This window comes from Ammodytes marinus, assembly GCF_949987685.1.
Source record: "Ammodytes marinus genome assembly, chromosome: 5".
NCBI classification, from domain to species: Eukaryota; Metazoa; Chordata; class Actinopteri; order Uranoscopiformes; family Ammodytidae; genus Ammodytes; species Ammodytes marinus.
Genome location: NC_137234.1, coordinates 30,919,065 through 30,945,163, shown reverse-complemented (window position 1 = coordinate 30,945,163; position 26,099 = coordinate 30,919,065). Strand labels below are relative to the sequence as shown.

General features: G+C 42.6%; 2 protein-coding genes across 2 annotated transcripts in view; one reads left to right on the top strand and one right to left on the bottom strand.

Moving 5' to 3' along the window:
* Positions 1 to 310: 310 nt before the first annotated feature.
* On the top strand, positions 311 to 11,076 carry fbxl9 (F-box and leucine rich repeat protein). The gene is made up of 11 exons (XM_080027404.1): positions 311 to 610; positions 1,209 to 1,310; positions 1,431 to 1,565; positions 2,897 to 3,076; positions 4,358 to 4,663; positions 5,005 to 5,221; positions 5,416 to 5,573; positions 5,674 to 5,889; positions 6,670 to 6,882; positions 7,443 to 7,660; positions 8,099 to 11,076. The coding sequence occupies exons 1-11, from the start codon at positions 557 to 559 to the stop codon at positions 8,265 to 8,267; spliced, it is 1,968 nt and encodes a 655-aa protein (XP_079883530.1). The 5' UTR covers positions 311 to 556; the 3' UTR covers positions 8,268 to 11,076.
* Positions 11,077 to 11,206: 130 nt separating this feature from the next.
* The window catches only part of elmo3 (engulfment and cell motility 3), a 29,533-nt gene continuing 14,640 nt past the window's right edge, over positions 11,207 to 26,099 (bottom strand). The window contains exons 9-21 of the mRNA XM_080027403.1: positions 25,838 to 25,916; positions 24,537 to 24,587; positions 24,302 to 24,424; positions 23,699 to 23,821; positions 23,475 to 23,579; positions 23,235 to 23,343; positions 22,979 to 23,115; positions 14,103 to 14,266; positions 12,979 to 13,091; positions 12,754 to 12,858; positions 12,567 to 12,646; positions 12,372 to 12,452; positions 11,207 to 11,823 (exon numbers count right to left, since the gene is read on the bottom strand). Of these exons, the coding sequence (XP_079883529.1) occupies positions 11,611 to 11,823; positions 12,372 to 12,452; positions 12,567 to 12,646; positions 12,754 to 12,858; positions 12,979 to 13,091; positions 14,103 to 14,266; positions 22,979 to 23,115; positions 23,235 to 23,343; positions 23,475 to 23,579; positions 23,699 to 23,821; positions 24,302 to 24,424; positions 24,537 to 24,587; positions 25,838 to 25,916 (1,483 nt within the window). The 3' untranslated portion in view covers positions 11,207 to 11,610. The remainder of the gene's footprint in view (positions 11,824 to 12,371; positions 12,453 to 12,566; positions 12,647 to 12,753; positions 12,859 to 12,978; positions 13,092 to 14,102; positions 14,267 to 22,978; positions 23,116 to 23,234; positions 23,344 to 23,474; positions 23,580 to 23,698; positions 23,822 to 24,301; positions 24,425 to 24,536; positions 24,588 to 25,837; positions 25,917 to 26,099) is intronic.

Genomic DNA, 26,099 nt, shown 5'->3' with positions numbered 1-26,099 from the left:
ATAGGCAACTTGTAACTGTAAGCAAACAACTTGCTCATTCCTGTTACAAAGATTAAGGTAACTTTCCAGTTTTCCGCCGTTGTGGAAAATAAAATAAGGTTAAGCATAACAGATGTAGGCTAGGTCAACTCATACTAACTGACTTTTGTATTGAGTGTCAGAAAAGCGCTAAACAACAAGTGGGACGGGACCACATTTCCCACAATGCGCCGCCCGCTGACGTCATTGTTTTCTCTGCGGTCAGCTGATCCAACTGAAAGCAGGCTGTCAGTGCCGATGAAAACGTCCAGCCTGCGGTACGAACAACGTAAATGAGCTTAATGAGATGACAGCGGCGTCCATTGGGATGTAAACTCTGTCCGTTGAATTGATCCGTTAACGGAGAGGGTATGGCACGAGTCTGCGGCCTCTCATCGCTCACAAAGCTGCTGTCTTAAATGCTAATAGCTGCTTAACTTGTGTGCTGCTAGCTGGTGAGTGGGGCTATCGTCTGTTGAATTGACCCAACTGTCTGTGATGCTCCGGGGTCCTTCATAGTCACTAAGGGGAGAGTGAGATGGAGGAGTTCGATGGAGAGGACTATGCCGAAGCACCAGAGCTGCCTATAGAGGTGAGTTAGTGTGGGAGATTAGTCCAGAAACGCCCTGCTTAACATTTAATGCAATCACCAACACAATTGAGCTAGATCAACAGTGACAGTCCTCTCATGACATGCTGCTCCTGTCAAAAGACAATGTTTCATTCAGAAGAGTGTGCTGTCATTTGAGTTAATAAGATGCTGTCATTTAAAGGTAGGCCTATAGTCAGTCAGTGATTCTGGAGAATGCTTGTTGTCAAAATCAGTGAATATCTCCTCACGTTCCAATGTAGGCCTATGTGTCTCCACTGAAATTAAATCCAGTGTTAATATGCAGCCTATAAACGGCATGTTTCTAACTATGGTGGGCCCCTTCGTTTAGATACCATTCGTTTACATACCAGTCTACAGAGCCTAAGATTTTTTTTCAGTGTACACACAGTACAGACAGGTAGTAGATCACGAGGAGATATTCACTGATTTTGACGAAAAAAGGTGATTTCGACAACAAGCGTTCTACAGAATCGCTGACTCCACCTTTAACCCTGGGGTGGATATGCTGTTTCCCTTTCCAAGATCCATCCTCTTCAACATGACCTAACACTGTGTTTCTGTGATCTCCTGCTTGTAGATCATCGTTTACCTCCTGAGCTTTCTACACGCTTCAGACAGGAAGGAGGCCTCGCTGGTGTGTCGCAGCTGGTACCATGCCAGCCAGGACCTGCGCTTTCAGGTCATTTGCTCTGTGCAGAGTCTTGTGTTTTATTACGCTTAATAACGTGTCATAATAAACTATTTTTTTGTGGCAGGCAGGTTTTAAACTTGTGCTCTCTGTTCCTCTCTGTGTCTTCAGAAGAAAGTCACCTTTCGCTTCCCGGCTTCTGCCTCGTCCCTGGAGCTGATCCGGGGTCTGGGCCAGAGGTCTCACTGCAGACTGGTCATCAGCCAGCTGGATGGCTTCAGCATCTCCAGGTCACTGCTTCTGGAGGTGCAGTACGCCATGTGAACCATTTTAAAAACACCACCACCAACACCACCACTGTCCAGGGCATTTTAAGGGTCTCTGGGGGTCTATTATTCCAAGCCGGAGGTGAAAGCTAAGAAGATTAGTATTGGTGGTGATATTATCACCCTGATAATGTGGGGGGGGGGGGGGGGGGGGGTGAACAGCTTTAATCATGATACATACACCTTTTAAATGTTCTACCATAACAAACATTTATCTTAAGAATGAAACTGAGCTATTAGTCATTTTACTGAAGTATAGGGCATTAAAGGGATAGTTCAGTATTTTTGAAATGAGGTTGTATGAGGTACTGGTGCATAGTTAGTGGGTGACCTTATAGACATGGCGATCAGTGCAGTCATTTGAAGGAGTTAGGGGGAGACGTCGCTCTAGCAGAGGTCAGCATTGTACTGTTGCTGAACTATCCCTTTGAGGCAAAGCGGGACAAACCGGATGCAGAAGTGGACGGATGTAATATGTAATGAGAGAGGATGGCTTATCGTCAGTGCTTTTACATATGTTTTGCCTCTTTGCTTAAACAGTTGTCGTGTTGTGTTTTCACTTCCAGCTGTCACACGCTCCTGTGTGTGTGTGTGTGTGTGTGTGTGTGTGTGTGTGTGTGTGTGTGTGTGTTCAGAGAAAGTCCCCAACCCAAGGCTCTGAAAGTCTCTCCTCCATAAAAGACTTACATTGTGGTAGAGATTTCAGACCAGGCTTTTTTTTTTTTTTTTTTTTTAACGTTCACTGTTATCGTCTTATCGTCTGAGTGTTTGCACGGCATGACTCTTAGCGTTAGAAATGTAGCGTGATACTGAACAGGATGTTGGACAGTCATAATGGTCCAAAGTTCAGAGCAGCTCCAGGAGCGACTCGAGAGACCGTTTACATGACCCTTAGCACAAGAAGGTGTTCAAGGTTCTTTCTTATCCCAGACGGGGCATTTGATTGACAGCCTGTAGAAAAAAGAAACAGCAGACAAACAAATAAATAGGACAACAAATACCGAACCACAAAAACTTATCACATTTAAGGTTGTGTGTGTGTGTGTGTGTGTGTGTGTGTGTGTGTGTGGAAATTATCTTTTTTTTTTAACCAAGGGCTTTTGTTGCCACTGTGTAATATGTTTCAGAGGCCTTTTTGAGCATTTCTAGTACAATTTTATCAAATGTTGGGAAATGCCTAGTTTCCTCTTTCAAGACGCATGAACTCTATTTTACAGGTGTGTATAACTATGTCTTACTTGTTACGTGTTTGTGTGTGTGTTTGTGTGTGTGTGTTTGTGTTTGTACTCCCCTTTCTCTGTTCCCCCTCAGGTGGGCCTGTGTTTGGGCTCTAAGGTAGAGAGCTTGGCCCTGCCTGGCAGCAGTATAACAGAGGCCTCTCTGCTGGCTCTCCTCCCTCGCCTCACGTCCCTGCGCCGGCTGGACCTCAGTGGGCTGGACAGCCTCTTCATGTCCGGGGCCTTCCTCTCCAGGGAGGAGCACAGGCAGCAGGTAGGACGTGTTATGGGACAGTGGGAGGGCGGGCTGAGGTTTGCCAGTGTTTCAATGAGACCTGAGCTGCCCTGACCGTGCCGCCAACAGAAACTGGATTTTTACTTTGGGTTAAAAAGGTGCAGTGTGTAAAGGGAATTGGCCTTTTTCAGAACAGACCTGGTAGAAATGGAATATAATTAACATAAGCATGTTTTAATTAGTGCATAATTGCTTGAAATAAAAGTTTTTATTTACTTTTAGAATGAGCTTTTATAACTACTGTACATAGGCGTGGAGGCCTCCACCATGTTGCGCCGCCATGTTTCAACAGTAGCATAGAATGGACAAGCTTAACAACCTTGCGTGTTTTTATGTACTGTATAGGGGGTGTCCGAGAGATTAGGATATGTGACGCTCGGAGCGAGTGCTCCAACCGTCCAGGCTGTAGGCATCAGATTTGTGACATCTTATGTCTATCATTTTGGCATTGATAATACATGTAATCATGAGGGTGACTGACTGGTAGTCCTCCTTAGTTTTACAGCTGGTATACTGTAAATGTAGCCTGGCACCGCCCTCCTACCTACTTCCGCTCAATTTTCGTTTCACTTCAGTAGTCAGTCTGGGGCTGGGGTATATTCATGGGTTCCTTCTCCAGCCAGACTTTTGGCGGTCCAATCAGAACAGAGCGAGTGGCTGAGAACGATGACGTCGAAGTCGCGTTCCAGTTTCAGTTGAATGCTGCGTTCCTTTATACTCGGAACTCGGAGATTTCCGACTTGGTAGTTCCGAGTTCCGACCTGTCTGTGTTCCAGTGCATCTGCTCGGGAAAGTATGGACACATACAACCTTTCTCATCCAAATAACTAAACGTTAGGCTCTAGCAAGTTACCGTTGCCAGGTACCAGTAGATCCATAGACTACAATATGTAGTGAAGTCGGAAATTTCCGAGTTCCCAGTACAACTGGAACGCACCGTCAGAAGCCGGCTCATACGTCACGACCAAACGTTATGCCATAGGTTGGCAGATCCAGAGTGGCACTGGGCAGATCCAATAGTTTTAAACTTCAACAGACACCCGCCTCCAAGTGAGTGAGCATTTGCCAATTACAGCAGTTCCAGACCTTCTATACAAATGAAATGAAGTACGATGGTCTGGTTGGACCAGGCTACTGTAAATGTAATCTTTCATCTAAATTCCCCACGTAAAGTTGTATCGCCATGTGCCCAACTCTTTTGTTCATCCATGCATAGTCACGGTCTAACTTCCTGCCTCCCTCTCCATCATGTTGTTCCAGGTGCGCTTTGCTCTGTCCGGTCTAGAGGAGCTGGACCTCTCAGACCTGCGCTACCTCTCAGACCTGACCTTCAACCGTCTGACAGGCTGCACCCCGCGCCTCCAACGCCTCTCTCTGGCCGGCTGCCACATCGCCTTTGAGTTTGACCCGTACCTGGGGGTCCCTGTGGGGGCCGTGACCGACTCCTCTGCACTGCTGTCACTCAGGAACCTGAGGAAGCTGTTAACGGCGCAGAGATCAACCATCGTAGCTCTGGACATCAGCAGAACCTCCATCACCCCTGAGTCACTACGCACTATTGGACAGGTCGGGATTACCACTTTTCATACACAGTACGAAGAATTATGTCAATACTTTTGGCTTGTCCTTTAAAGGGTGGAGTCAGCGATTCTGGAGATATCACTCAAAATCAATGTATATCTTCTCACGATCCACTACCTGTACTTACTGTGTGTGCTCCGGAATTTTTACATGCCAGTATACAGAGCCTAAGCTGTGTATTAACAACCGATTTTGTTTCAGCATTCTCCAGAATTGCTGACTCCACCTTTTAACTTCTTTGAAGAAAAAGCGTTTCAATCGTCCTAATAGAAGGTACATATTGTAGCTTGTTTTTATTTTTATTCTTGATGTTCTCTGGATTCCAGGTTCAGGATTTGGCTTTGGAGGAGCTGCGGCTGCACGGCTGTAAGGAGCTGACAGACTACTCAGTGGAGGTTCTGGTGAAGCAGCAGCCCAGTCTCCAGAGGCTGGACATCAGTGCCTGCACTGAGCTGACCAACAGGTCAGTAGAGGCTGTAGCCCGGGGTCTCAAGTCATTGACACATCTCTACTTGTCCCGCGACTGGAGGATCACTGAAAAAGGTGCCCATAGTGTATTGCTGTTATTGTGTGTGTGTCATAAACTCCAAGATTAACAGGATTGAATGCTAGTAGCCATTAGCACGCCTTACAACCCCACAACACTTAAAAGTCCAATTCAAAGGCACCCTTAAGGGGGGTTAAGCAGTGGGGCTACAATGTTGTGTTTGCTAGTGATGGCTTCTTGTCTCCTGCAGGCCTGGCTGATCTTCTGTCCGTGTCGACCCTGAGGAGTCTGGATCTGTCAGAGTGTCTGCATGTGAGCGGGACAGAGATCGTAAAAGGCTTGGCCGGACCCAGTGCTGCCAGAGCACAGCTGGAGACACTCAGCCTCAAGAGCTGCACCTACATACGGGTCGGTAGTAGTTCAGAGTGTTTGCAAAGTGTGTGACTCTTGTGTCTGTGTGGAGAACGCCTGTAGGGAATAACTTGACGTCTTCCACCCCTCCCTTCAGGATCTTGCAGTGTTCTCTCTCACCCAGCTACTCGGGGACACTCTCCGTGAGCTAGACCTGACGTCGTGTGTCAACGTGACAGACCTGTCCGTGCGCGCTATCGCCACCTACCTGCAGGGCCTGGTGGTGCTGCGGCTGCCCTGGTGTAAGGAAGTCACAGACTGGGGGCTGCTGGGGATGGTGCACACCGCCGACTGTGAGCCCGACCCAGATACGGTGAGAACTCCACACACATGGGAAGAAGGAAAATCTAATCAAGTCAAATAGTACTGAAGGAGGTGAGGTGGTGCCCCTGCCATCAATGGGTTCTTCATTATATGTCCCCCTCATAATGTTTTTCACTTGTTTTGTCCTGTACCTCATCGCTTAATAAAAATAAAAATACTTCTAATACAGGAGAAAAAAAGCAATTTTCATACACAAAAAATGTAGTACAAAGTGCTTTACATAAGAACATAATAGCCATGATCCCACACCCTATCACAATTCAATGAACAGATAAGCACTTATTTATAACAAAGAATCAGCAAACAGGAACTTGAGGAAACGCTATCATGGAAAACTTTGAGAAAACAACAGAGACTGAATTCTCAGTGTTGATGTAAAATAAATGTTAAAAGTGGAAGATGAAAATAAATACTAGAGTAAATGAATAAATAATAATAAAACACATTAATACTTGGAGTAAGTAGATTCATTAATCAACAAATGAGATACAAAATAAAAATATAAACTACGAGTAAGGAGAAAAATAGATATGTTATTAAATAAAGTTAAATAAATTAAATTAAATTATAAACCTAGATATACTTAGAAGTAATAAGTGAATTAATCAATTAATTCAAGTTAAATAAATTAAATCAGATTCTATCAAAAGCTGAAGAAAAAATAAAATATAAATTACATTGGATGAAAAGAATTAAAGAAAGGGAATGGATTTCTTCATATCTACAGTCAATGTTACTAGAAGTTGTTGTACTGTATTCATCTCAACAGGGAGACAAGGGTCCGAGGTTCACCCGGACCTTTGGCAACATGGGTTTCTTTAAGCCTCCTCGTCAGCCGTTTGACGAGCGGCCCAAGCTGGTGACCCAGATGGACCTGGAGCAGTTCAAACAGCAGGCTGGAGCCTCTCTGTTAGCCCTGAGCAGACTGCAGGAGCTCGACCTCTCTGCCTGCCCCAAGCTCACTGACAGCAGCATCACACAGGTGGGAGCCTGAGTATTCGCAAAAAAAATTAAACTCAGGATTTCATACCGTTTCTCCTAGCGGGTGGGGGGAAAATAAACAATTCATGTAGCAATTCCTCTCTTAAATATTTCCAAAAATCTATTCAATCTTCTTATCTTTAATCTTAACATATATTTAACCAAGTGTGACTAGTAACTACATTTCTTGTTTTAAAGTTGCACATTCCAGAAAAGGCAGCTAGCCTAAACCTACCAATTTTATTTATGTAACAGAATTTTATTTTTTGTATGACTTTAATTAATTCTCTCACTGATTAAGCAAAACATCTGTATCAGTACAAGTTTACTAGCATGGATAAATGTTACCATTTGTCTTAGTGTGTTTAACATTATTGCAATCAGTTGACAAATCTTTTCAAATAATATTAATAAATATAAAAAACGATCGACTGGAGTTGATCCTGATATCCTCCAATGTTCTGAATTGAGAAATGGATTTTGAATGGGAAATCTAAATTGAATTGTGGGATTCCAAAATCCAAAATTCCACCCCCCTACTTTCTCTCCTCTCCTCCTTAGGTGATGCGTTTCCCGGACCTCCAGCGTCTGTCTCTCTCCATGCTCCCGGAGATCACTGATGCCAGCCTGGCTGCGGTGGCCTGGCACTGCCGCAGCCTCACCAGCCTGGCCCTCAGCCACTGCCCAGGCATTACTGACCGCGGTCTGGCCCAGGCTGCTCCATACCTCCACAGACTGCAGCACCTCTACCTCTCCTGTTGTAATAACATCACAGACAGGTGAGTGGTGGCACACGCACTCCCACCTCTATGTCTATCTGTAGCCCTGTTTGAGCCTGAAATGTAATACATTTGTTTGTTTTTATATTACTGGTCGATAATGTAACAAAATGGCCAAAGCATAATACATTTTTACCCATAATGTAACAACTTATTACATCATGGAGCGATCAAAATATCTTTCTCCTGATAGTGTTATAATTGTTTTACATTATAAAGTGAGTCAATAGTTTATGGATTAAAGGGCTAATTGATTCAATGTTGAGTGTAGTATCAATAAAACAATGTTGTTCAATAGTTTTAATCTAAAGGCATACCACACTCTACATTGCTTTTGTAGAGTAGTCGTTGTTGCATTGCGGGCTCTTACAAGCCACATTAAAATAATGGAGTATTAATTCATTCATCTTTTGACATTTGAATCCCTCCCCTCCCCAGATCCTTGTTCGTCCTGGTACAGCACTGTAAGCGTCTGCAGACTCTCGACATCTCAAGGTGCAAAAACATCTCCGTTACAACTGTGGATCACCTCCAATCACAGCTGCCCTTCTTGGAGAATGTCCACTACAAATTCATAGGCGGGACAGACCTCATCCTCACCCTCTGACATGAATGACTCGATGTCCCGGGTGACAACTGGACTGGACCTTTTTCATTCTGAAAACCTTCCGACCAAAGCCTGCTCCCTGAGTCGAGCTATTGAACATTTTAGCGGTTTGCAGAAGAACTAAAGGAATTTTTTTTTTTAAGTTGTTTGTTTACAGTGGGAGTTGATCGTCGCTTACTTTTATCCTGTAAGTGATTTTAAAAACAGGACCGGTACCATTGCTTTGAAACTGAATTGGAAATCTTTTTCCTGCATTTGATCGTTCTTGCATTCTCACCATCAGACAGGGCAGACCAATCTGTATCTGACCACCGTATTCAAAGATCATTACTGGTTTAAGCACAAGGGGGAAAAGGTTTGGGGTGTTACGTTTATGTGATGCATCATCACTGAGAGCGCTGATTTCATAGTGAGGCATCTCTTAAGGTGCCATGTTTTTATTTCATTACATTCTTTATTTGTATCAGGGACCGTGTACAAAATACATTAAACTCAAACAATGAGAAGATATGCTTAGTACCAGACCTTTAGCTTCCATGTAGTCCCCAGGGAGGTGAACAGAAACAACAATAAACAGACAAACCTGTCATCTCTACTACAAGTGGACCAACAATTTTTAGACACCACACAGACGTATGTACACACACACACACACTTGGTCCTCAAATCTTTTCTTCAACTTTAACTTTAATAGCAATATAAAAAGACAAATAAGGTTAAATATAATTTATTTAGCATGGTCTCCATAAGATGGAGATGGCCTTTTTCTGAAACATTGGAGCATGCCAGCAGCGTGCCTGCCTCCATTAGCTGCACTAATGGTTTTAGTAAGTAAGTAAGTAAAATGTATTTATAAAAGCACATTTATAACAGTTTTCACTGACCAAAGTGCTGTACATAGTGCATTCAGTAGGCCAACATGAAGGTAAAATTACAACAACAACAATAGAAAAAATAAAGATAAAAATACAAAATACATATAACCCGGACTTCCACACACAAACATATATAGTAGTGTAGAAGTCAGATAGCTAATGGGGAGGGAAAGCCAGGGTGTACAGATGGGTTTTGAGCCTTGATTTAAAGGCAGTAATGGAGGGGGCATCACGTATGTCAGGTGGCAGTTGGTTCCACAAGCGTGGGGCAGCTACTGCGAAGGCCCGGTCACCTTTTTGTTTTAGTCTGGATCGGGGGATGTGGAGAAGACCCTTATTGGAGGATCTTAGGGCCCTAGGGGCTGAGTGGGGGTGTACAAGATCCGCTATATAAGATGGGGCCTGACCATTGAGGGCTTTGAAAACCATGAGAACTGTCTTGAAAATGATCCTATGTTGTACAGGCAGCCAGTGAAGGGAAGCAAGAACGGGTGTGATGTGTTCCCACTTTTTTGATCCAGTCAACAGTCTTGCTGCTGCATTCTGGACTATTTGGAGGCGTGATATGAGGGACTGAGGGAGACCAAGGTAGAGGGAGTTACAGTAATCCAGCCGTGATGTAATGAAAGCATGGATAATTATTTCAAGGTTGTGATATGATAGGGAGTGCTTTATTTTAAAAATGGTTCTGAGCTGGTAGAAGCTGTTCTTCACTACGGATTTTAATTATATAAGAGTTCTTTCAAAAGTTATCAGCAGCAGTTATCAAATTCAGAGTCTCAATTTTAAGTTTAAAATTTAATTAAAGAAATTCCCCACAAAAAAACAGACAAATCATTTCACAATTTCTATACGTACCATAATAATATACACACTGGAGTGTCGGACTCATTTTAATTGTTTTGAAGGCCGACCTCTCTATTTGCTGCAACCACTGTAGCCTGATTAAATAAATAATATTCCTTTATACTATATTGTTGAATCATATTGTACTGTTGTAACACTGTGTGCTGCACTGACAAAATGAGCATTATAGAATGCAATGGTGAAAAGTCAAGTAAAGGCGTTCGTTTTATAAATAAACCAAAATGTGGCTACTATGCCATGGGCAAAAGAAACACACACATGCTTGTTTTTTCTCAGAATAAATCAAAACATTTATTCACCCAAAGCACATGATGCAAAGTGAACGTTGTCACAGAGGCGTATGTGTCAGAAGGGCACTGCAGAGGACAGTTGTGACTGTGCTGTAATGAAATAACCCAATGCCACAAAGAGGGCAGAGATCATTTAAACACACTGTGATAAAACTGTAGAACTGTCAGTTCTTGAGTAGCTGCTTCAAGTGCCACCACATGTGCCAAGTATTCCACTGTAGTAGAGTAAACCAGTACCATGCATACAATTGATAAGTTTGGAATTCATTCAGGATTTGATCCAAGGTCACTGATTGCATACTGTATTGTACAGGTGTGCAGTGCTTGCTGATTGCTGGATGGATAAAAAAAAACTTGTTACAAGTTTCTCATTATCAAACAGTTGATTATGTTAAAAACTAAAATTAAAACAAGTCAGCTTGGTACCTAATGAATCAGCAAACCCTATATATACAGTATATATTTAAACAAATAACTGTGTTGAGTTTTCAGAGCATCTCTGCTCATAACAAATCATATTGAGGAGAGTACCTGTAAGTATACTAAAGCAAAGTGTGTTGGACTGGGTTTAACATGTGCCACATGTTGTAGTTGATGCCTATTACAAAACAAATAAACTTTCAAAAGACATTAACATCCCCACACAATCACACATATAGTTTAAGATATATTTAGAAATATAATATGATTACAAAACAAACTTAGAGTACCGCGACATGAGTGGCTGCATTGTGTCAGAACAATCTCATTTCATCTAAGTGTCGTTTTGGGAGCTGAGGAGGAATATCATGTATGGAGAGAAAGCATCGGTCTCTCGGATGACGACCGATACCATTTGGTAGCAGTTCCACACACACACACACACACACACACACACACACACACACACACACACACACACACACACACACACACACACACACACACACACACACACACACACACACACACACACACACACACACACACACACACACACACACACACACACACACACACACACACACACGCTATTATTTAGTTTCAAGACAAAGTCACTTTGCACAGGTTCACTCCTATACATTGTTCACTTGGATGTAGAAGAGCAGAGGATGAATCTAATCAATGTCTCTAAGGTTATAAGTCTGTGTTATGGGAATAGATGCACAAGTCACATCTCACCACACGCTCGCACACATTTCAGACAAACACACACACACACACACACACACACACACACACACACACACACACACACACAAATACAGAAACACACACACACACAATTATATGTACACATTCACACGTCCTAGTTGCCCTCCAGCGGATGCTCTACTGCTCCGTCTGGCTGAAGTCGTAGCAGAAGTTGTAGTTGCTGGGTGGTTTGGGGATGAGCGGGGCGCTGTCGGGGATGGGCACGTTCTCTAGGTCCAGCAGGCGCAGCTTGATCTCCATGGAGAGGAGGATCTCCAGCTCGCTGCGCATGGACTCACTGCTCATGTCCCGGCCCAGCAGAACACTGAGCCCATCTGTCCACAGGCAGAACTGACACACAACAGGGAGCCAGTGAGTATCAACCCAGCTCATGTTCCATTCATTCATACAACCTTTAGTTATAATTCAGAGATCGTAGAGGGTGAGCCTCATTTCCAATGGCGTTGAGTCAACAATGCGGATTTAAAAGCAACAACAAAGATTACTATATTAACAAAGTGAAGTCCCACAACAACCTGATACAAAGAGCCAAAACCATTGAATGATAGATACATGTACAAATGCATTTTGTTAAATGACATTCACATTACTAAATGGCTGCAATTTAAATGGCGTGGGTGAAAAGCACAATATAGTTATTTGAAGCAGTTGCAGGTAGAGTTTGGCAGATTTAAGATAACGTGTACAAATGTGTTAAAGGACATTAAAAGGTATTGATTTTAATTCGTTGCTGTCGTTTGTTATGCTAAACCCCTTATAGTCCTACTCTACATTGGAATGTGCACTTGACAGAAGAGGACTGTCAGGAAAGAAGAGGATACTGTGATAGAGAGGAAACTGTTGTGGACATTTGGGGATGTAGGTGAATCCAGACTCACATCAGTTCTGGAGGGGGCGATGAAGTTCAGGCTGTCCTCTTCCACATCATATGTGATGCTAAAAGCCAGGTCCAGCACCTCCTGCAGCAGACACATGCACAACACAGGGTCAGATGGGACATTTGGTATTAGGTTTTGACGGGAGGTGAGCATTAGTAGAATGTAGAATAAGAAGATAAGTGAGTGCTTGCTGACCTTGTTCTGTTTGCCTTTGTGTTCCTTCATGTGGGGACAGTCTTTTCCCGTCAGCAGGCCTTTGATATCTGCTACTGGGACTGAGGGAGGGAGCAACACAGAGAACAGGAGTGATGAAAAGACAAAGATCCTTTATTAGATCCAGATTTCCTCATATTTGTGAATCCCCAGCCCGGCTTGAACTCACTCTTCTTTTGCAGCGTTTCAATGGCTGGATTGTCTATGTCTTCCTCCAAGTCGCCGTAGTGAAGCATTTTGTGATTGGGGGACAGGCGGCAGTACCACAGTTTATCTACAAAAGAACAGACAATCTCAGAGGTAAGCACAACAAGACAGGGTGTGTGAGGTGTGTGTGTGTGTGTGTGTGTGTGTGTGTGTGTGTGTGTGTGTGTGTGTGTGCGCGTTGTCTCACCCTGTCTGCGCCGGCTGCTGATCTTCCTGAACATTGTTCCTTGACACAGCCTGTTGAGTCTCTGCTGGCGGATCAACTCCAGCAGCTCTGGCTTCAGACGCTCTTTGAGCTCACTGAAGAGGAAAACATTTACATTTTTGTATTATTATATATATACTGTATATGTTCTCAACATGATGCTTTGTCACACAGTATCACATCCCCTATGTTGGAAAGGAAGTCTAGTAGTTTTGCGGACAACATGGCGGCAATCTCACAACTACACCCAAGTAAAGACAAACAAAAACAGAACACTAGACATAAAAAGGCTATATCAAATAATGTTGAGGTTGCTGGAACAATAATCCACATTCATACAATACTTATTCAATCATTGTTAATTTGATGGGAAATCAGAAGAGTATTCACAGCATAGACGGCATCTTCGCTGACAATAAACCGAACCTGCAGGGAGGACCCCTTAATGTGCCAGCAACACACTGTTAGTCTCAGTGTTTAATGACAAACTATAGCATAACAACCAACAGTTTGGCTACTGGTGGCTAGTTTCATAGAGGTGGAAACTATCTGGAGTCGTCAGCAGAGCAGCTGATACAGGTTATGTCATAGACACTTTTTTGCATAAATTTAAAAAAAAAGTTAAATAGTCGATGGCGCATGCATTTGTTAGGACGTGAGTGAATACCATACAGTCTATGGTGAATACGTCCACGCAAGACAGAGCGCCGATGCATTGCTTTGAGGTAATGTATTTATATGGGACTTTGTGAGATTAATAATGGTAATATGACGGTGGTGAAGCAGATTACGGTCTGCCTGCCGTAAATCGAATGGTCTAAATTCCCGGGAAAAGATTTCATCTGACCCATGCAAAGGCATTAATAACAATTACGTATATAAAAATAGCACTATTTTCGCTGATGGTCTCGTTAGCTGTTACAGGTCATTTATATAGGAAGACTTCGACAGTTTCATAAACATTCAAAAGTTTCTCGAAGGAGGTTTAAATTACAATCATCTCAACCTTTTAATCCCTATTTTCTCAAACAGCATGGAGCTTAAAAAGCGCTAGTTGTCAATCATCAAAGAAATGGCCCCTCCCCTGTGAACATCCTGCTACTCACAGAACGGGGGGAGCAAGGGTCTCCTCTTGGTGCAGCCTCTCTGTCTGCCTCAGTTTGAGGATCTCACTGTAGTTTAGAGCATTGACTTTGTTCTTGAAGAGCTCCAGGGAGGTGGGCTTACTGGACAAGGTCCTGGTGATCTGCTCCCTCACCACCTGCATCACCTTGGGATGGACAAAGACTTTAGATACAGTACAGTTTGACTCTGTGCTGCCTCTTGTGTTAGCTGGGAGGGATGAGCAAAGAGGACAGGTGTCAGGAAGCAATCTTTAGTTTAGTTTTGTTGGCTTGCATTCAAGTGTCCCACGCACGTCTCGTTTTTTTATGTGGTTGGCTCGCTTGTGTTCCACATCATACACTAGTTTCATTTATCGATGTAGCATGATCCGATATCATTTAAGTTGAGAATATAAATCCCCTAGCTTTTGCCTTTGGTTACTCACATTTTTTCCCGCCTACTTCTATTAACAGTTTAAAGATAATGTGATTCTGGAGAATGCTTTTTGTCAAAATCAATGAATGTCTCCTCACGATCCACTACCTGTCCCTTTGTCTGTCCGCGGGCCGTACAATGAGTCTAGTGTTAATACACAGCATAGGCTCTGTAAACAGGCATGTTGATAGCTACAGCGGACAGGGCCCCCCATGTTTACATACCCTTTGTTTAAATACCAGCTATGCTAAGCCGTGTATAAACACCTGCTTTACACTTTACACACAGGACTGTGGGGAGATATTCACTGATTTTGATTAAAACAGTGATTAGACAACCATTGTTCTCCAGAATCATCGACTCCACCTTTAAAGTGCCATTTAGTGTTGTTTTTGGCGGCCTGTTTTAAGTTTAGTTTTAGTCCAGTCTTTGTGTCAAACTGTCATTTTAGTTTTTATTAGTCTTAGTCACGTTTAAACTCTTTTTAGTCTAGTCAAGTTTCAGTTGACTAAAAGTCTTGAGCTTTTTAGTCTTCTCTTAGTCAGAATTTTCTGGGACTATTTTTGTCTAGTCTTAGTCAACAAAAACTGATGACATTTAAGTCTAGTCTTAGTCAATGACATTTGTATTTTAGTCTTTTTAGTAATGCAATTATATTTAACCCAGTTAATATAGTACAAGTACCTAGTATAGTACAGCCAAAATCAAAATGTTCTTTAAGTCCCCCATTTCACAAGTCAAACAAGGTTATCTTATCTTATTATATTATTTTTACCTTATAGACTCAAGAATACATGCAATTCCAGACACGGAAGACTAGTGTTGTTTTTGGCGGCCTGTTTTAATTTTAGTTTTAGTCTAGTCTTTTTGTCAAACTTTAATTTTAGTTTTTATTAGTCTTAGTCACGTTTAAACTCTTTAAGTCTAGTCAAGTTTCTGTCGACTAAATGTCTTGAGCATTTTTGTCTTCTCTTAGTCAATATTATCTGTGACTATTTTCGTCTAGTCTCGTCACTGTCACGTGAAAAAGGTTAGTTGACGACGATATTTAGTCATACATTTTGTTGACAAAAACAACACTAGTGCCATTACCCTCCTGGTTCACACGGCCCATTCACATTCACATATTAACATATACCCTCCTCCCTTTCCCTAACAGGGACCAGTCATTTATCAGGCTGCTCTTTATCAACCCTATTATCTGCAACATCCTCCCAACCATAAACATAATAAAGGATAGGCGCCGCGTTGGCCGCTACTGCCTATTGGCGCTGACGAGCCGTGGGGCCGCCATCTTGAAGAGTACAGGCATTTTGTGAGAAAATATGGGTGGACCTCTCAAATTGCAACAGAAACCATTTCAACTGTTTTTGACTCATGAATATGTAATTAATAACATACTAAAAGTCTTAAGGAATCCAAGTGGTGGAAAGTTATTTTCTAAGGGGTTTCTTAACCATACCTTTATGTCAATTTTCGGCTTCCTAAAGTACTGTTTTATGGTAGAGGGGATATGTGCAAAATTGTTAACCTTTTCAGAAAAGCTTGAAACTTGGTACACTTATACAGTTTGGGGCTCTGAACATGTTCAGATATTAAGCCATTGCAAAATTGAATCATGGTTGCCATGGAGACCATTTTACTTTCCGCCATAGCCTAATTATGCATTTTTCATCATAACTCCTGAACCAAACATAATACCACATAACTAGTGATGTCTAACCCTATGTTTTCATGGTCAGGGATTACTATGATACAACATCAGAAACAGTTAAGGTCAATAGTTAAGGGTGAATCCAATGTTCATTTTTTTTTATTTATACATACATTCTTTTCTGATATCCACACAAATCGTTCATTACTGTCCATATCAACCGACAACTTTGTTTAACAAGAGATATGGTACAATGCATGTGCAAATAAATGATTAACTATGAAGTCATGATATTAATTTGATTTAATTTTCTTGCCATAAATGTATTAAACGTTTTCAAGATAACAATGTCAAGTTATTTTTGGGTAATTTTTGCCTTTATTAGTTAGAGAGAGAGATCAGAACCACATGACCCGACAGCAGACCATATGGAAAACTGCCATCCTGTTTGTCTCACAAAGGCCAGCATGGTCTAGTATGATGCAATTTGCACAGCATGGCAATCACCCGGGGTAAACATCCTTTGTGTTTACCCCATTGGTTGATATGAGACGTAGTGACCCTACATGCATCTACTCCACATGTAAGTTCCTATGTGAACATGCCCAGCACCACAATTCCACCCCAATCATCAAATTTTATCAACCACTGGTGGAAGGCATTTTCTTATGAAAGCAGCTGAGCCAGAGGTTAGTGACTTGGGGGCTTCCACACTGATATTAGTTGTTGGGGTCCATTGGGCATGTTATGGTTGATGCTGGGAAGAGGAAGTGATAATGATTTTCTATGCAGCCGTTGTGCACATTATGACAGGGAAGATGTGTGGATGGGATTTGCATTGAAAGAGTCCTTAATTGCCTGATTCTGCCTGATGCACTTGTTGTAACTCCCCATTAGCTGCAAGGAGATCCAAAATACTATGATGAAGAGATGTCATCAGCAGATGATACCTGCTGGAGATCGTTTATAAAACTCTGGTGTCAATTAAGTTGCTGCAATCTATGCAAAGCTGATAGACGATGTCTGCAGAGAAGGCTTGCCATTCTGATATGATTCTCAGAATAAGATGACTTCTCAAATGCAAAACTGAATCCTTAAAATCCATTGGTAGACATATTTTGCAAGTTTCTGGGAATTGGGAACTTCACCTTGAAACAATATCAGAAATGCTTCCTTTCATGGCAGTATCAGGGCATAATCTCTACACAAAATCAGCTCACATCTACAGTATGTGCAGACAGGGCCGCCCATAAGGGGTAGAAAGTGTGAAAGCTTTCTAGGGCTCAGCCACTTGGGGGGCCCATGGTCTTTGGAAGCCAAGAACCTACCTAGATAACCTTTATTTTTAGATTTTTAGATATTTATGTCAATATCTATTCAAAGTTGGGTCTTTACACAGAGCTGCGGCTCCGCTTAAAGGCCAGGACACACCAGCCCGATAATCGCCGTCGTCAAAAAAAATGGAGTCGGCCGTTTCAGGAAGCGCCAGCTTCCCGTCGCTGCTAAAGAACACACCGAGACGACTGTTTATTTTCCGTACGCTCGCGGGACGTAATGTCTCCACAACAGCAGGCGGCGCTAATCTGTATTGTGGCCCGAAAAAATACGAAAGCCGGAAATGATTGGACATCTCTCTAGAGCATAAACATAGATAGAAATACGTATTTATATTTATGGACCATAAGAGCACAATTTTTAGCAGAGAGTGTCGAGCATGGTGTCGAGCAGTCAACAAGGGTTGATGCATGTGAGTACTCTTAAAACGAAACGAACAAACACATTAAAACGATGGCTAGCTGTTGTTAGCTGTTTGTGCTACCCGCCTCACTTCCGGGCTTCACTGATTCGCTAGCCCTCCACCAATCAAATTGCTCCAAATGAAAGACGGTCGGCCGCCGATTGAACATGTTCAATCGGCGGCCGACAGGCTCAAAACAAGCCCGACGACCTCTACGTCGGCCGACGTCACGGCACACACCAAACAGATTCGTCTTTTTTTTTGACGACGGCGATTATCGGGCTGGTGTGTCCTGGCCTTTAGGCCATTTAAAAAGCAGTAGAAAAGCTACTTGTGTCCGGGTGTGGTTGTGAAAAGTATTTGGACCCCATGAGAAAACAGGTTGGGTACCTTTTGTAGTTCTTCTACATTCTTATAAACAGGACAGGCTAGTTACTCTGTCATTGTCCTGAGTCTACAAACAGGTTTAAATGATCTCTTCCCATAAAAGTAAATTTTTGTGAAAAAGAATTTCCCTTTGGGGACTATAACTTCTAAAGGCTTTGACATAAGTCTTCAGGTTGACACGGCCAGCCAGGTCTGACCAGTTTTTCAGAAACCTGGCCAATTGACCAACCAGTCGAGTGATACCACAATGAAGCTGACGAGCAGCATCATCCTGTTTTAATCATTGTAACCACCAAAATCCTGCTTTCTGTATTGTTTCTAAAAATAAAAAATGAAAATAGACCTTAAAAAGTTCTTAATGCAAAGAAAGATACAAGGCACAAAGAAGTTGGAAATAACTGAAGGAACAGATTTGTGTTCAAAGATTAAGAACTTTTTTGTAATGATTTCAGTAATGTTTTCAGTAATTTTGCAGTGATGAGAGCAGAATGAACTAAGCCTAAATGTTGCAACCAATATTGACTGGAGGTCTTCAGGGGCCCAGCCCAGATACCAATCCTCAAGTATGAAGAACTCTTTGAATTAACTTGAAAAACGTCATGAGATCCAACGCTTAAAGGAAATTAGAAAGAAAAAAAACATGTCCACGTGCGTTGCTAGTGCCGATATCTAAAGCAACACAAACAGCTTTCATAGCCTCGCCACATTGCAAACTATTCAATATCTATTCAAAGTTAGGTGTTTACACAGAGCTGCGGCTCCGCTTAAGGCCATTTAAAAAGCAGTAGAAAAGCAGAAATGTTCAAAATGTTTCAGATTGAGCACAGCGGAGTGTAACTGTTTCAAACATAATCCATCCTATAAACCCTTTGTGTGCCAAATGGTGACAAGATTGGGTTTTGATATTAAACAGTTTTGTCTGGATTATATTTCCTGAGTCGTTCCTGCTCACGGAAAACACATCTAGGCCTACCTGCTACTTGTGTCTGGGTGTGGTTGTGAAAAGTATTTGGACCCCATGAAAAAACAGATTGGGTACCTTTTGTAGTTCTTCTACATTCTTATAAACAGGACAGGCTAGTTACTCTGTAATTTTCCTGAGTCTACAAACAGGTTTTCAGGGGCCCAGCCAATTGTGTGGGCAGGCCTGTGTGCAGAGGATGTGCAAGGTCCATTAGCACCATCCAGATATTAACCAGAGATCTGTAGGGGGATTCCATGTGGAGTGATCGCCTATGGGCTGGCATGTCCATGGATCTTGAGCAGGTTCTAATGACAGTATGAAAACCAGTGGTGGCATCACAAGATTGCAAGGTATGACATGGCTGCAACACCAGTTTGTGCTGAAGTTAACAACGCACACAGTTCCGAACTATCTCCAAGAAAGACACTTTTATTTAAAAGCAAAGTCTTCTTGGTTGTCCAATGTTCTATACTAGGGGGGGGAATACCAAGTTCAGTCTAGTCTCGAGTTGGTTCCTCAGACACAGACAGGAAATCAATGCGTGCCTTGCAGCGTGGTACATTTAAAAACACATTCAATACAAAACCAGAGCAATCAAAAGTATTAAATTAAGGGGAAATCAAACAACAGCAAACAATAATACTCAAATGCATAAAATAAAGTTAACCATCCTTACAATCGATTCGAGCAGCAAAACGCAGCAGTGCTCTGGCATCTTGTTTACTATCACCGAGTGGGGACATTTGTTTTCATCAGTTTTGACCGGTCCAAGATAGCGCCCGCATTTCTCGCGCTCAACGCCCAACGCGGCGTCTATCCTTTATTATGTCTATGCTCCCAACACCCCAATACCAACCATGCTGCATTACTGCAATCAGTGATGGCCCAACTAGGCTGCTCCTTTAATCTTAAAGCTCATTTGTAAACAAGTCCCTCCAGATTGAATGGCTGTAGGACTGACTCCTTTGTATTCTGCATGACTTGTTAGTGTGAAGCTCACACAGAGGGACAGGGGGTGACCCTGCTACCCTGAAACAAGAGCTCAGGGCAGTTGGTCAAACAGCACGCTCCCTTCACTATAAGTGCCTTGGTTGTAAATTGTGGAAAATCTATTGAAAAATCTATAGTGCTACGTATATAGAATGAGCCAACTCCATCACCATTTCCCCAGCTCTTGCTTCCCTCACACACACTCTGCTGACCTACATCATTCCTGTTCACACCCAATTTCAATGATTGTGAACAAACAGCCACTAATGTGTCATTTGACCCAATCAGTCCAGACCTTTCCTTCCACGTTTATGTGCCATTATACAAATGTTCCCTACAGCAAAGAATCTGCCAACAAGCAATTCACATACTTTAAATTCGAATGAAAAACGCAGGCTGATAACACTAGTTACCAACCGAAGGTGTTTTCCAATGTTACCGAACTGTTTAGGATCACAGAGGATAGGCCAGCCTTCCCGCTGGCAGCAGTGGCCGGGCAGACGGTTATAACCAGACAGTCATTGTAGATTGAGTGTGAAAATGCCGGAGCACAAAGCAAGCGACTACAGTTTCACACTGGGAGTTCCTTGCTCAAGCCCCCTGAGCCAGAATAACCTCACTGTCCCGCAACTCTCACATGACACAAGCCCTGGCACAGCAATGTCACACTATATTATATTATAATATAATATATATTATATATTATGTTATGTCATCTTAACTCTAATGCTAAACAATCCTTCCTGTTGTTAAGGTTGAACTTTTTAAAGGTATGGTTAAGAATTTCTCTTTCACTTCCAGACCAGGAAGCAATACAAAAACAACCTTACCTCCATCTTTTTTTCCCGTCAGTGCTGAATTTTTGACAAATAATTTCAATCCACACGACAATCAGAGAACAGTGACGAGGATGAGGAGCAGTGAAAGTGAGAGCGAGAGAGACACAGGGATCACCTGCATGACAGTAGAGGTGGAGGACTGTGGGTGTTTTGTAAACAGACACCCTGATACTCTCACTCTCACACACACCCACACCCCCCTCTGTCCAGCCCTTCTGTCATTTAGCTGAACTGGCCAATAGGAGTGATGACTGGCAGCTGTCTCTGTTCCCTGAAACCCTGCAGCATGTGCATGTATGCTTTAATGTGTGTGTGTGCTTGTTGAGGATGACTGTTATCATGGGGGATGCACAGAGATACACACATATACATTCACGTGACAAAACCTAAATGTGTGATATCACACATACCACATCTTCTTTTTCTTAAGAGCTCTCCACTGCGCTCCATGCGCTCCGAGCCTCTCATTCTCTCCCTCTTATATTGTTTCCAGAGGTTTTTACCATTCCCTCTGTTGTTGAGTAATTACTGCTCATGCCCTGGGTGCTTTGTTTTCCTCATTTCCTTCTCCCTCTGTTTCTGCCGCCCACCACGCTTCTCTTTGTCCACCTAATGCCCCTTTGTCCTTGGCCCAAAGCACACTGGTTAGGGGGCCGTGGACACAACAAAAGGCCGGTCTGCTAGCCTGCCGCTCGGGGACACAGGCCCTGTCCTGAAAAGGTTGAAAGGTCACTGAGTTTTATGACTATCCAGAGAGCACTTTGTTGATGGCGGACGGTTGTGTGTGATGTTAAATTGCCGCTCAGGACAAAAGCTCTACCGCTCTCCTATTCAGAGTGGCTGGATTCACAATATTTTTTCCCAGACAGGACCCCGCTGCTGCAGGCTTGGCTAAAGCCATTACCATGGTACTAATACTACATTGCCGTTGTAAGGTCACCGTGTGTTCCTAAATGAAGGGTCAACTCTTATCTGTGGGGGCAGGTTTTGGAGATGGTTTGCATAAGAATTAACCTATTACTGAGTCACAAAAGTACAAACAAATCCACCATAAGAACTATTTAACTAGGATCTCATTTGAGCCCAACTCTCTCATATCTGGAGGAGTTTGCCCTTTTCTTAGATCTTAATTAGTTTGAAGACCTTCAATTCAGGGTGGAATTGCAAGATGAGAGATTTTTTTCCACAGAACTGCTGAGGCTCCGGTAACGTTTATACAAGATGTATGATGTCTCTGTGAAAGATTAGAATACATTCATTTAATCTCAGAATGAGATAACCACTACTGTTCCTAACAGACAAACACAAGATAAGATATTCCTTCATTTGTCCCACAGAGGGGAAATGTATAACATCCAGACATCCTGCATATTATTTAATTACTTGTGTAAGTTTAGTTTTGGTTGGGCCTGTCTCTCTGTCCAATATATTGGCAGGATACCACAAATCAGTTTTCAATGGGAAGCCCAGCATTGCTATGTCACGTGATGTGTTTGCAACAGGCCTGTTTTTCGGGCCATGGAAGGGTTGGATCTGAAATACCATGTGTCATCTTTTTACACCCACAGCGACAGTCAATGTGCCATTATCAATGCTGGATCAGCGAGTCACCTGTTTGTCAGTGTGGACTGTGGAGCATAAAAACGATCCTTGGTTAAATGAGAACCTTTAACCTTATCACTGTGTGAAGACCTTGATTCATTTGTCATCCTGGCACAAGAAAAACTCAACTGGGTGATTGACCATGTCAAATTGTGCATCCATTGAAAGTGAAAAGAAAGGGGGAATAGTTTGAAGGTAGCCAGCCAATTAAAAATCCCCTTGAATGGGACACTAGTTCTTGCCAGCCATGCCATGTCATGCCATTGTACCTTGTCAAAGTCTTCCTGGGTGGCTCTCATCTCCTTCCAGGTCTTGTTTAGCAGCTGAATGCAGACACAGAAAAGCTCCTCCATCAGCCGATCCTGACTGAAGAAGATGGGATGGTAGTCGGATCCCGTCTCGGAGGCTGTTTATGGAAGAGAAAGAGGACAAACGCAAATCAATGCAAGATTATCATTGTTAGAGAGGGTTTGGATAGAATTCACCCCCAACGTTATGACATTAATAGGTTGGAGGACAACTTACGCGGCTCTCCGATACGAAGGATTTCACACAGGATGAGTGTGAGCTGGATGCTGCTCCTGGCAAATGGACACTCATGTTTGTCTTCCCTACTGCTGTTCTCCAGGACAAACTTGGGAGAGGGAAATCATTTAACATTGCACTGTTGTGTTAATATAATCAAATGTTTTGTTGTGCAATAAATATCATTTTAAATGGAGAACTATTCAAAGAATCAATTGACAGTAGATGAATCCTGCTCACCCTGCTGTAGGCGTCAGGATAGCGTGAGGCAAAATAAGACATGGTGTCCAAAGCTAGGAGACCAGGAGGCGTTCGCACCAAGTCCTGACCAGGGTTACTATTGTTCTGAAAGAGAATGACCAAAGACAACATTAAATCATAGTAATCTGAGGATGACAAGAGCTACAGCTAGGCATATTGATACTAATGAACAGGAGCTTAATGGAGCAACAGTAGTCACTCACAGAGAAGCCTAACTTCTTGAACTCTTTGGCGCAGAGTGAGCGTCGTCTCTCGTTGTTCAGACTGTTCTCGCTCTCTGTCTCAAAGGCCGCCTGCCGCAAACCGTGAAGGATGTCCCTCTGGTCCTGGAAGGACAGGGGAAAGAGACAGGTAAAAACAAATGGGGATGTTTATTACATAGAAGGATGTGAGGTGGACATCTTTCAAATGACATTTTAGATGAACAGAACATACTATACATTTAAATCAAGGTTATAATGAAACAAGCATTGGTATTTCAGTGCTTAAGTCACTGCCATGCACATATTCTTCATCTGGTGTATCGGGTCGTTTCTAGTAAGAAGATTATAGATGTATATTTAACTTAAAATAAAATAAAAAGCATTAGAGGATTGCCCGGGGGGAAAAAAATAAACAAGCTTTGGGCCAAGGAACCAGTTTTGGTGCAGATCAATATCTGTGTTCATGGGGAAACAATGTATTTATGTCATCAACTATTAGGAAATAAAATGATCTAATGTCTAAAAGTGTGTGGCCTTAAAAGCAAATCAGACAAATGTTGGGCAGCGGCAGCCGATGTTTTGATCGGTCATCTGGGGGCTCACCTGGTTGTAACCGTCCAGGGGCGTCCTCATGCGAGGCTCCAGGTGATTCAAGGTGACCGACTGCAGGACGTACAGGTAGTGGGCCATCTCGTCCTGGACCGCTCCAGAACTGTGGATGATGTTCTGCAAATTTTTAAAAAAAAAAACGCAAAATTTGTCTTGGTTCATTTCCATTTCTCTTCTGTCATCATATTATCACTGAGATGACGTAATCATAGATAAGGAGATCATTTACTTTATAGATGTACTGACGGAGATTCTTCTTATTCAGGAACGCAAACATATCCTGGAAGGAACAAGAGAACAACGTGAGGATGTAGTCAAAGGTGTGCTTACCAGGCTGCAATAACAGGTTTCTAACATGGGGTGGCGACACAGTGTCAGTAACCAATGAGTGGGCGGGGACTGGGTTAGCCAGTGGGACTTTGACCTCTATGACGTAATCCTCGCTTGTTGGTACATGCATCTCTAACCTAGCCTGGTTTTGTTCAGCACTGACTAGCTGATGGGAAAGGGTGGTTTTGTTGACCTACTGTAAGAGTGAGGAAGTGAGTGAGCGTGTGTGTGTGTGTGTGTGTGTGTGTGTGTGTGTGTGTGTGTGTGTGTGTATGTGTGTGTATGTAGTGTGAGTAACAAAGAGAGTCTGAGAGAAAGGAGATTGTGGGCTGAATGACAGAGCTGTTTCCATACAATGAGAGCGGAGCAGGAACAGAGCCCAGGGAGAGAAAGCCTGGACTGTCTGCACACTAGCTGAGATGAGCAGACAGAGTGAGATAGATGGGTCATGTCCAGCTGTCTTTAATAAGTGGTGCCGGCACCATTCTTACTCGTATGTACAATAACGGCCTGTTGGTGAAAAACTAGTAAACGACCAGCCCTCAACCCAATTCACATGCATGCCACTCTCAGCCAGGGATACATATAAGCCGTCAGATAAGTCTTTGAATGCTCATTGAAAATAAATGTTCATAAATATCATAAAACTTAATTTAAAAAACAGCTTTTATTTTTTTTTAATTTACTGTTTTTACTGTGTGGGCGTGGCCATAACAGTCACCATGGCAACAATCATTTGGCAACATCATTGTTTTAAAAAAATGTTCAGGCAGAGAAATGCTGTGATTGGTTCAAAATACTTAATGTGTCATAAGAACCAAAGCGTGGCCTGCCTTATCTAAACCGAATTTCTGTAAAGATGATCAAACTTAAATGACAGTATCTGTAACTTGGATTGATACATATGCCTTACTCTTTTCAGATGCTTACTATGCAACTAACTCACTAGTAACTAACTAATAGAAGGATTTTGTGAATTTGGGTTAACAGGGGCTTTAAGTTGACTGTAAATAGAAAAAGTTAAGAATGTGAAAGGGTAGACAGACTTACTGCTGCATGCACCATTGTCTGGAAGTAACAGACCTTCAGTAAGGCCCTGAAACATACTCAATTCTTACTTTGTCTGCATGTTTGGGTGTCTGAATAGCTGTGAGAAGAGGAAGCTGGTTAAAATGTGCATTAGAAAGTAAGAAGCCGCACCTGTCTGTCTGAGTCGCCGGCGGTTTGTAGCAGTGCCATCAGCAGGGCCATGGCTTTGGTCTGGATCTGTTGGTTGGTCCTGAAAGAGTTCACAGAGGAGAAAGGAGAAAGATAAATATCCCTCAACTACATGAAAAGGTGTGTTTAGAAAAGGAAAAAACAGGATGAGATCACATGACAGTTGTATTGCCAGACCCTATTGCCAGTGTTTCACATATTTAAAACGTCCTGTTACAGAGACAATGCTGCCACAGACCTGACT